At 42.0% G+C, this 12500-nt stretch overlaps 2 protein-coding genes across 4 annotated transcripts in view; both read left to right on the top strand.

Moving 5' to 3' along the window:
• Positions 1–4349, top strand: part of LOC310867050 (alsin-like) — a 102206-nt gene extending 97857 nt beyond the window's left edge. The window contains exons 39-40 of the mRNA XM_083776843.1: positions 293–389; positions 4182–4349. Of these exons, the coding sequence (XP_083632969.1) occupies positions 293–389; positions 4182–4217 (133 nt within the window). The 3' untranslated portion in view covers positions 4218–4349. The remainder of the gene's footprint in view (positions 1–292; positions 390–4181) is intronic.
• Positions 1–12500, top strand: part of LOC310867371 (NLR family CARD domain-containing protein 3-like) — a 139860-nt gene that overhangs the window by 105622 nt on the left and 21738 nt on the right. Inside the window, exons 1-2 of one of the 3 annotated variants that reach the window (XM_083777385.1) lie at positions 10467–10549; positions 12241–12336. The gene's annotated coding sequence lies outside the window, so the exon portion shown is untranslated. Of the gene's footprint in view, positions 1–10466; positions 10550–12233; positions 12337–12500 lie in introns of those variants that run through there. The other 2 variants (XM_083777384.1, XM_083777383.1) reach the window with 2 other exon arrangements.

The raw sequence follows: 12500 nt of genomic DNA, 5'->3' as shown, positions 1-12500 counted from the left end.
ATAGAAATTTGCTGCCAAAAACAGCACTGACGGCCCAGGCCGTAGCGCAACGGTCTGGGCACCGGACTGGTAATCCAGTCGCAGTGTGCCGCGGGTTCGACTCCCGGACCCGACACGGCCTTTACTGCATGTCATCCCCCCATCTCTCTCCCGTTTCCTGTCAGCCTACTGTCTGTCCCTTCAAAAATCAATAAAAGGCGTAAGCCGCAAAAAAATATCTTAAAAAAAAAAAAAAAACAGCACTGACACACACACACACACACACACACTCTCTCTCATTCTGCGCTTCCAGGATCAGGAACCTGGGAGCTGAGGTGAGTCTGATAGATGATCTGATGGACCGGAGCCTACAACACGGAGAACTGGGTCACATGTTCACTACACTGAAGGTAACACATTCACGCACGCACACACACACACATGTTCACTACACTGAAGGTAACACACACACGCGCGCACGCACACACAAATGTTCACTTTCATAGGAAAAAAAGAGACAGATGCACAATGGAGAAATCTTGTTTCACCTGGTTGTTAATGATATGCGTGTCATTCTAGTTTCACCTGGTTGTTAATGATACGCGTGTCATTCTAGTTTCTTTTTTTTTTATATATTTTTTATCCCACGATTTTGTAACCCATTTTTCTCCCCCTCCACCTACACCTCCACCTACCTAGTCCCCATATATGGGGGACAAGGGGAGAGCAACGGACTTGAACTCATGCTTCCTTCATGCCTGAGTGTCCAAGTTTCTCCTTTACACCTGACAGGGGGGAGTTTCCCTGGTTGGACGTAGCGCGTGGAAGGAACACGTTATTCCAAACAGTTCCTTTCCCCTCCATCAGGCGCCCCGGCTGGCCAGGGGGAGACAGTTTAATGACCAGGATTACTGCATGTTTTTTGTGAGGGTACCTACCCTAGGGGACACGGGGAGAACATGTGAGGGTACCTACCCTAGGGGACACGGGGAGAACATGTGAGGGTACCAACCCTAGGGGACACGGGGAGAACATGTGAGGGTACCTACTAGTGCTGCCAACAAATATTCTATATCCGAATATATTTTCGAATCAAAAGAATTAATGAATAACCGAATATATAAAATTAAGGTTCGAATTAAAAATTATAATAAAAAATATTTTTTTGTTATTATTATTATTAGTAAGCGACGCGTTGTGACTTGTGAGCTTGTAGATTAATTATATATATATATATTATATAAATATATTTGCCACGCGACACGCCGACACCGGCATACATTGAAGAATAAATCAGCTGCCTCGTACTCTTCCTAAACGCAGACTACGCAGCGCAGCCTGCGTAGTGAGCACAGGGCGGGCGGGGCCACGGGAGCCTTTTACGTTCTTTGCGCAGTGGGTGTACACTGCTCAGAAGGGTGAAATCTTCCATCAACAGTATCTATAGTGATCCGAATCTGGGACAGGCTTTGCTTCGGTATTGTTTCGGACAGACGGGAGAGTATATTTTTAGACAACACACAGATCTATCACTCATCAATCTTCAATCATGAAGCGACTTTATCCTTCAGGAAATTATAAAAAGATAAATAAAATGCGTAAGGATGAAATGTGGTGCCGGGTCCGGCAGCAGCAGCAATGCAGTGTTCTGTTCTGTGAATTAATACTGCCTCCGTGCCTCGTTTTGATATAAAGGCTGTGTGGTAGGATTGCTCATTTAAGAAAAATGTCTGTGAAGTTTTACTGGAGAAGGGAGAATGCATGCGTTGCGTTCCAACTCGGTTTTCAGCAGCACCAATGCGCGGAGAGAGAGTGTTGCGCCAGCAATGCGATCTTAAATGTTATGTCTCAGGTTGTATTGGTGTAAATATAATTATTAATAAATCCGAATGGCTCGAATTGAAATCCGAAATCCGAATGGGTCGAATTGCTCGAATCCACGTGGGTTTTTAAAACGAATATCCGAATGTAATTTTTGGACAATTCCGGCAGCACTAGTACCTACCCTAGGGGACACTGGGAGAACATGTGAGGGTACCTACCCTAGGGGACACGGGGAGAACATGTGAGGGTACCTACCCTAGGGGACACGGGGAGAACATGTGAGGGTACCTACCCTAGGGGACACAGGGAGAACATGTGAGGGTACCTACCCTAGGGGACACGGGGAGAACATGTGAGGGTACCTACCCTAGGGGACACGGGGAGAACATGTGAGGGTACCTACCCTATAGGGGACACGGGGAGAACATGTGAGGGTACCTACCCTAGCCTGTCCCGAATCTGGGACAGGCTTTGCTTCGGTATTGTTTCGGACAGACGGGAGAGTATATTTTTAGACAACACACAGATCTATCACTCATCAATCTTCAATCATGAAGCGACTTTATCCTTCAGGAAATTATAAAAAGATAAATAAAATGCGTAAGGATGAAATGTGGTGCCGGGTCCGGCAGCAGCAGCAATGCAGTGTTCTGTTCTGTGAATTAATACTGCCTCCGTGCCTCGTTTTGATATAAAGGCTGTGTGGTAGGATTGCTCATTTAAGAAAAATGTCTGTGAAGTTTTACTGGAGAAGGGAGAATGCATGCGTTGCGTTCCAACTCGGTTTTCAGCAGCACCAATGCGCGGAGAGAGAGTGTTGCGCCAGCAATGCGATCTTAAATGTTATGTCTCAGGTTGTATTGGTGTAAATATAATTATTAATAAATCCGAATGGCTCGAATTGAAATCCGAAATCCGAATGGGTCGAATTGCTCGAATCCACGTGGGTTTTTAAAACGAATATCCGAATGTAATTTTTGGACAATTCCGGCAGCACTAGTACCTACCCTAGGGGACACTGGGAGAACATGTGAGGGTACCTACCCTAGGGGACACGGGGAGAACATGTGAGGGTACCTACCCTAGGGGACACGGGGAGAACATGTGAGGGTACCTACCCTAGGGGACACAGGGAGAACATGTGAGGGTACCTACCCTAGGGGACACGGGGAGAACATGTGAGGGTACCTACCCTAGGGGACACGGGGAGAACATGTGAGGGTACCTACCCTATAGGGGACACGGGGAGAACATGTGAGGGTACCTACCCTAGCCTGTCCCGAATCTGGGACAGGCTTTGCTTCGGTATTGTTTCGGACAGACGGGAGAGTATATTTTTAGACAACACACAGATCTATCACTCATCAATCTTCAATCATGAAGCGACTTTATCCTTCAGGAAATTATAAAAAGATAAATAAAATGCGTAAGGATGAAATGTGGTGCCGGGTCCGGCAGCAGCAGCAATGCAGTCTTCTGTTCTGTGAATTAATACTGCCTCCGTGCCTCGTTTTGATATAAAGGCTGTGTGGTAGGATTGCTCATTTAAGAAAAATGTCTGTGAAGTTTTACTGGAGAAGGGAGAATGCATGCGTTGCGTTCCAACTCGGTTTTCAGCAGCACCAATGCGCGGAGAGAGAGTGTTGCGCCAGCAATGCGATCTTAAATGTTATGTCTCAGGTTGTATTGGTGTAAATATAATTATTAATAAATCCGAATGGCTCGAATTGAAATCCGAAATCCGAATGGGTCGAATTGCTCGAATCCACGTGGGTTTTTAAAACGAATATCCAAATGTAATTTTTGGACAATTCCGGCAGCACTAGTACCTACCCTAGGGGACACTGGGAGAACATGTGAGGGTACCTACCCTAGGGGACACGGGGAGAACATGTGAGGGTACCTACCCTAGGGGACACGGGGAGAACATGTGAGGGTACCTACCCTAGGGGACACAGGGAGAACATGTGAGGGTACCTACCCTAGGGGACACGGGGAGAACATGTGAGGGTACCTACCCTAGGGGACACGGGGAGAACATGTGAGGGTACCTACCCTAGGGGACACGGGGAGAACATGTGAGGGTACCTATACCCTAGGGGACACGGGGAGAACATGCAAACTCCACACAGAAAGGCCCTTTCTGGTTTCACCTGGTTGTTAATGATACGCGTGTCATTCTTGTTTTTTTTAATCATTGGGCTATTAAAGGCCTGCTTTGCTTATTAGGCTATTTAAAATACAACCGCCAATATTGTATTAACATGGTCATTGGACAAAACTAAGATTATACCTTTAATTACAAACCATTTATTTATTCCTGAATTATCCATCGTCACATGAATTAATATACATGTATCTTTGCATCTCTCCTATAGGCCTGTTATTATCTGATCCAACAGGAGAAGGCCTAGCTGGGCGGAGCTAACAGCTGTCAACCTGTCAATCAGAAAACCCAGGAAGTGACTCCTGATGCAGTGGTTCTCAAAGTGTGGTCTGGGGAACCATATGGGTCTTTACTCTCTAAGAGTAAAGTTATATTACACTTTCACATTTATTTATTTTTGTACTTTTTTTAGTTAATTAATGAATTTAAGTGAATTGATTTAATTTTGACTTAGTTTTCATTTTCAGTATAGTTTTAATGAATCAGTGTAAATTAAAAAAAAACGAATGTTAGTTTTAATAAATAACTGGTACGTTGAGTGCCAGTCAGTTAGTTTAGTAAAAAAATGAAATACAAATTAACTTTTAGTTTTTTTTTATTGTAATATATTTTTATTTTTTTAAACTAAAGAAACATTGTGTAAACAAAACAGCAACATTGTATTAAAAAGATAATATTCAGTAAAAATAAGATGAGTGATAGATTTAACATCCACTCAAAATCTATTTTTTATATTAAATATTGACTAGGTCATTTTCTCTATTAATTTGGTCACAGTATATTGCAATTCGTTTTGCAAACGCACAATACAGTTTCAGTTACTTTTATTTTGTAAGTGTCCATAACAATAACATTAGCCTTGCCTAATGCACGCCAAACTAACTGGGGGTCCTTGAGATTAAAACGCTTGAGAGACCCCGGCTGTAATTCATAGTCCACTGAGTTGAAGAGACGATACTTGATACCATGAGACTGTGGGACCATGGTGTCTAAAGGATAGAGACTGTAGGACCATGGTGTCTAAAGGTTAGAGACTGTGGGACCATGGTGTCTAAAGGTTAGAGACTGTAGGACCATGGTGTCTAAAGGATAGAGACTGGGACCATGGTGTCTAAAGGTTAGAGACTGTAGGACCATGGTGTCTAAAGGTTAGAGACTGTAGGACCATGGTGTCTAAAGGTTAGAGACTGTAGGACCATGGTGTCTAAAGGTTAGAGACTGTAGGACCATGGTGTCTAAAGGTTAGAGACTGTGGGACCATGGTGTCTAAAGGTTAGAGACTGTAGGACCATGGTGTCTAAAGGATAGAGACTGTAGGACCATGGTGTCTAAAGGATAGAGACTGTAGGACCATGGTGTCTAAAGGTTAGAGACTGTAGGACTATGGTGTCTAAAGGTTAGAGACTGTGGGACCATGGTGTCTAAAGGTTAGAGACTGTAGGACCATGGTGTCTAAAGGTTAGAGACTGTGGGACCATGGTGTCTAAAGGTTAGAGACTGTAGGACCATGGTGTCTAAAGGTTAGAGACTGTAGGACCATGGTGTCTAAAGGTTAGAGACTGTGTCAGTGGTTCTCAAACTATTTCATGTCAAGGACCCCAACAATTATATGTATTTGGCATTTTGGCCGCCGATCCCCATCTGAAAATATGTTGTTCCTGGAACAACGTATTTTCAGATGGGGGTCGGCGGCCTATTGTCATGTATTTTTGGGGGTCCTTGACATGAAAATGTTTGAGAACCACTGACACAGAAACATGAGGTTTTTCAGAAAAACTGTCAGGATTTAGAAGACATTTTGTAGAATCGTCCACAGGTCTAAAATGGCCATTGTCATTCTTTATTCTTATTCTATTACATTCGCATTGTGACATAGTCATTCCCTGCTGGTTTTGGAATGTGGCCCAGATATATTTTATGTGTTATTAATATTCATATTTTTTCACTGAGCATAAAATCAGGATTTTGAATATGCCTATAATATTCCTCTTTTGAACTGAAGCTGTCCTTTGTCATGAAGCAACATTTCAGGATCAGGTTTGGGGTCCCAAACCACCGGTTTGGAAACGCTGACTGACAGATCAGATGTGTTCACCAAACCGCTCCAAAAGTTTGATGATGTCATTGGATGGATGTTTTGTAGGCGTATCTCTGCTGCCCCCCTGTGGCCATTCACACACACTCCACATGAAGAGCACCTTAGCTACAATAAACTTAGCATCCCAACTAACTCTGGGGCTCCGCTAAGAAAGTAGCAGATCTACAAGCTCACAACTGGGTTCAGTTATGTGGCACATCGGCAGTTTCTCATTTGCAAGGAAGCTTTGTATAGTTAGGAAGCATTTATAGGACACAAGGGTGCTTAGGACTGTCCCCTTAAGTAGGAGGCATATTATGCTTCCTAGTTACACATGCACGCACGCACACACAGACGTGCACACACACACACACACAAACACTAATACTTTTGTACTGTTTGATGTATCAAAGGGAATATCATGGAGTTGAAATTAGAGATATGTATGAAAATGTTGGCAAGCACATTTTAAAGGGATCTGAAATTCCATACTGAACATGAAATGTAAAGATAGGCCTATATATATATATATATATATTCTATATTTTGAAACACTGTCATAAGCACCATAATCAGGGTATGTCTGGGAGAATAATCACAAATGTATTTATTTCTATCAATTGTTTTATTTCAATTTGAGTTGAATTTGTCATTCTTTCTTGTGGTGGTATTCAATGTGGGGTCTAGGGGGGGGGGTCCCCCCAGCAAAACAATGAGGAAACAGATTTAAACACGTTAAACCCTATTTTATTATAAAGCTATGGGGAAAAAAAGCTGATCTACAAGCTCGCAAGGTGTCACAACGTTACGCAGCGTGAGCTTGCAGATTTAGAATCACTGTTAATCGAGTCGTAAAATAATCTTCTCTTATGGGGGTCTTTTCAAATGGGGGTCCGCGGGCTAATTAGTGTCAATTTGGGGGTCCTTAACATGGAAAAGTATGGGAACCACTGGTCTAATCGACCGAAACGTCGACCCAATAAAGAGCAACATTTTGGCATAAAGGCGTGTGTCATAAATATACCTTTCGTTGGTTCAATATTTCTAAATTCCCCCCGTTGACCATGCACTTTTCATCAAATAATTGATCTACAAGTTCACAACGTGTGGCATTGTGATTTGTGATTGTGATATTGAGCTTGTAGATCAGCTATTTTTGTGTGACACTGCAGTACATTAAATGATATATAATAATAATCATAATCATAATAATAATAATTTAAATATGGGGATAGGCTACAAGTTTTCTGCCCGACAGCGACATAGTTTTCTATTGTAATATATAGTAATATATTTTGGTACACATTAGTGTACACATGTTGACCAAATGGTTTTTAACACTTGAGGATTGCAACGCATAGAGAATGTATAGCCTATACTGCTTTTATAGTTTTAACAGTTAAAAGACTTGAGTCATTATTTTTTCATAAGATTCCTAAGTTTGTATTTTTGTAACAAAATATATGTACAACTACTGTTATTAATTAGGAAATCTATAATTGTGGCATTTTAATTAGGAATAAATTGTTCCTGTGATTTGAAAAATAAAAGCACATGAGTGAAATATGAAAATGTATCGTGATGTGTAGTTATCAATGTTGGTATCAGGTATTTCATTATAATGTATGCACTCACTTTCTTCAGAAGTGTAACTCTGTCTCTATAGCTCCGTCATCACGGTGTGTAGTTTTTACATTGTGTTAAGAAGTGTAATTCTGTCTCTATAGCTCCGTCATCACGGTGTGTAGTTTTTACATTGTTAAGAAGTGTAACTCTGTCTCTATAGCTCCGTCATCACGGTGTGTAGTTTTTACATTGTTAAGAAGTGTAACTCTGTCTCTATAGCTCCGTCATCACGGTGTGTAGTTTTTACATTGTTAAGAAGTGTAACTCTGTCTCTATAGCTCCGTCATCACGGTGTGTAGTTTTTACATTGTGTTAAGAAGTGTAACTCTGTCTCTATAGCTCCGTCATCACGGTGTGTAGTTTTTACATTGTGTTAACAAGTGTAACTCTGTCTCTATAGCTCCGTCATTATTGTCTCCACCAGGCCGAAGGCATGTGGGGAGAGTATGTTTTGCACTGCGTCCGTCCGTGTGTCCGTCCGTGTGTGTGTGTGTCCGTCCGTGACAAGCTAATCTCGGCCACCATTAACCCGGTCGATGCCAAATTTTGCACACACACTCCCTGGATGCCAACGATGAACCTCTGCCCCAAACTTTCCAGAACGGCCTGTTATAGCGCCACCAGGAGGCCGCTTTGTGCAAAACAAGTTTTTGCACAGTACACCTACAGATTTTGTCCAAACATCACGCAAATTGGTACACAGTCTCTCTAGAGCCATTCAATGAAACAGGTCTTTCAGATTTCTCAGACTCCATCCTGATTGGTTAAGATTGGCTTCCAAAGTTCACAGGAGTGCTCCGTTTCAAACAAAATGCTGCAAATCATGAACACATCGTGTGATTTCCGTGAAATTGTGCACCCACATTCCCACTAGGCCCAGGACAAAATGCCACATGAACAATTTCAACTCAGCCTCAAGGTGGCGCTATAACTGGCCGAAAAGTATTTTTACCTCTAACTGCACGGATCTGTGGATAACCTGGTGGAGACCTGTGCCCAGAAGGGCACTTTTTCTAGTTATACACTGCTTTGGGGGGCGGAGGGCCATTGTACAATACCCGGTAACCTGACACCTCTCGTGACTTAGGTCACATTCATACCAGAGAGCTTTGCTGCGATTAAAACGAATCCTGCTGCGCATTGTCAGAAAGTGCGCTTCGTTTGGCAGGTGTGAAGGCTCATTCGAATCCTAATGCGCAGCAAATAACCGCATTTTTCTCCGCCCAAAAACGTGGGTTTCGCTTCGCTTCGAATCGCACTTGACTACGATTCGGTGCAGGTGTGAATGCAATCCGCAGTAAATAAAGGAAATGAAGCAAACATAATGTGGCGGGTGAGGAGCTGAACACAGTTGGAGACGGTTAAGGCATATTCTACGCAGCGCAAAGATGTCCCGTTACTGTGGATAGACGTGGTCGAATAAGGAGACTGAAGCCCTGATCGAAATGAGGACGTGTAGGCTACATTAATCAATTGCTTAAGAAAACACATAAAAACACTGCAGTGTATTATAGCCTACATAATATTCTGTCTGTCTCTATTCTATTCTATTCTGTCTGTGCGTGCCGTAAACATGGAGTGCTGTCACTGTGTGGGACTGGGGAGTTATATCAGTGCGCTCATGCAGCGCTGTGCCTCCATGCCCAAAAGAACAGTGTGTGGCGGCTGCGTGCGTAGAGAGAGAGAGAGGGGGTCCCAGACGGCACGACGCATGAGTGTAATTTTATCACCATAGATTTCACTGTGTAGGCTATAGTTTATGAACGGAACACATTGATAAAGGTCCCCCTTGCTGCGTTTCCAATTGCTGCGAATGACAGTGTGAAGGCAAACCGAAGCCAATTAAATATGCAAGAATCCCAATTCCCCGCCCTTACGGATCTGAGTCTACCGAAGTATTAGGTGAGAATCTGACCTTAGGCCCAATCCCAATTGCCTCCCTCAAGCCCTGAGCCCTGGACCCTCATTGACTTTAATGACGTCAGCTGTAAGTGCTTGAGGGTGAGAGGCTGTAAGGGCTCCACATTGTTGTGAAAGAAATGGGACAGCACTTTGAAGATGAGTCCGCCATTCATGACACTTTGCATCACTTTATAAAGACTGTCCTTATTCACAGCCAGTGCCTACCTACATGCTTTGCCTATTTATACATGTATATTATGTTTATTTTAGTATTTAAGCTGATCGTTTTATTATTAGTTTAATAAATACACTTTCCTGTGTGATATGAGTTGTAATATTAATATATAATACTATTCATTATAACCTACATTTCATTTCCATATTATTTTACTTTGCTACTTTTGTCATTTCTCATCATGTTTCCCTTATTATTATTATTGTTATTAAATATATAGCCTATATCCTTCCATTCCGTCTCCTTTTGAGAACAGTGAGAAAGCACTATTGTGTTTGTTGACATTCTAATCGCGATACATAACTAATTTGCATAATGAAATGATTGACGTTCGGAGGATCCCCCTCATTCCACTGGTAACGCTATGAACTGTGGGTAATTTATTTGCTAAAGTCAGCCCAAAGTCAGCATCGACGCTTACTTTGGCAAAGGGCACATAAAGGGGCGGGGCTGAGCCCTCACTGACTTACCGATTTCAAATGGGACATCCCTCAAGCCCTCGCAGACTTCACATGAACGCGCAGCTAAGTCAGTGAGGGCTCATTGAGTCAGCAAGGGAGTGGATTGGGATTGGGCCATAATGCTTATTGCTTAATTCTAGTGTGGGAGGAACGAGGAAGTGTGTCTCGTTCCCTTCCCCCCATCGCCCCAAACAGTCAGAAGATCATTTGGGCGATATTTTCCCTCTGCTCCCCAGCTCTTCTCTGCTCAACAAGGTGTACACAGGTATATATAAAAGGTACTTTTATGCCGTTAGTATGTTGTGTTTACACTTAACCTGTGGTTAACAATAAGCCTACAAAGAAAAGCGAAGTTCTTTGTTTACCCAGGGAAGTGGACTAAACTCGAGATGCTTGTTTACAGCCACACCCTGGCCTGCTCATAGAACATTTCATGGTAGGGGTTCATGTATCTCTGAATATTTTTCTAATACTAAACTAAGCAACAGCTACCTATAGCCTTAAATATTTTCAATATTATTAGCACTTGTATTATGTCTTCTGTAATCTCAGCATCATTGAAAATGAAGACTTTGTCCTTTTTATAAGACAATAAATAAAGGTTAAATGTTCTTTTCTGAGTTTAAGTTAGTGACGGTGCAAAATAATTTGTATTATACACCAAAGACAAGCCCCTTGGCATTGTATCTGTTGAATTATCCTCCATTTTCAATTAATCTTAACATTAAAGACATGTATGACATACAAATACACTGAAAAACATGAAAAAAGGAATAACAGTTAAATAAAGTTACAAATTACAATACGATAATTATTGCAGGGAAGATTGCCCATTTTTAGCATTTCAATTAATTCAGTGAGTGAGAGAGACAGTCATTTGAATGCTCAGCATAGTAGCCTAAACCCACCATCACAACTTGTTTAGAAGTAAATTCAAATCAATAGCATAGACACTCACTGGCAGACAGTTGATCACAGCCTGACAGAAGTGGGTATGGGTAAGGGAGGGAGCAGTGCTCCACCTTGTGGTAACAACTGGCATTGGCTGTGCAAAGAAAACTGTGCTGAAAACATAAACTGTGCTCACAGTAAGACGCACAGAGAGACAGATGTCATTGAAATGAGCATTATCTATACACAACAAAGTGTGAATATCTAGCTATAAAGCAAGTCTTCTCACTTTGTGCTATCTAGATCTAGCATAGTAAGACAAGACACAACACACCAGATACAACCGTTCTCAATGTGTGAAGGGCCGTCGTTTGGCTTGTTGTCATCAACATTCTGTGTAGACGTGTCATGATCAGTTGTTTGTGTGAACCAGGTAACCAACCAGTTTGACAACCTCTTCTCTTTCCTTGTCTGTCTCTGTCTGTAGCCTCGGAAACCCAGACATTTTTGTCTGTCTGTCTGTCTGTCTGTCTCTCTCTCTCTGTCTCTCTCTCTCTCTCTGTGTCTCAATTTTCAACAGGCTTTATTGGCATGACATTTTACAAGTGTTGCCAAAGCACAATCACAGATATGACAAACAACAACATAATTAACTTAAAAAAATAATACTTGTGACAGGAATTGAGATATTTTGTTTCTGTTCCCCCAGAAGGAGTGGTAATTTCTCCCTTTCTGACGTCTCTGTCATACTTCGGAATTCTGGGAAATTTGTTTTGTCTGTCTGTCTGTCTGTCTGTCTGTCTGTCTGTCTGACGTGTCCGTGCACATTGTCAAAGTCTTTCTCAGGTTTGTATCAGTTACTGTGGTTAGGTAGTCTGCCACAGTATACTGTCTGTTTAGAGCCAAATATGTTTGTGTTGCGATTGTGTGAGTTCGTTCTAATATGTGATGCATTTATCTTTTTCTTTAGTTATAATCTCTGTCTCTCTCCTCTCTCTGTCCCTATCTCTGTCTCTCTCTCTCCTCTCTCTGTCTCTGTCCCTCTCTCTGTCTATCTGTTTATCTAATCAGGACACAGAAGTAATTTTATTATCCAGTCCAAAGTCTACAGTACAGAACCAGAACCAAGGGTGGTGTACAGTACAGAACCATGGGCGTACAGGATTCATGACAGGTAAAGATTCAAACACACATGTGATGACTTGTAGGTCTACATCATACTAGTATTTTAATCAGTGTTTGTTCAGGTTCAGAGCGAGCCTTTGGGGGGTTTTATGATACATATAAACAGTAATGTGTTATGACTGACTGCACACAGGGTCCTACGCATAACATCTA

The sequence above is a fragment of the Protomyctophum parallelum genome (genome assembly GCF_964188405.1).
Source record: "Protomyctophum parallelum genome assembly, chromosome: 11".
NCBI lineage: Eukaryota > Metazoa > Chordata > Actinopteri > Myctophiformes > Myctophidae > Protomyctophum > Protomyctophum parallelum.
This window is presented reverse-complemented; position numbering and strand designations above follow the sequence as displayed.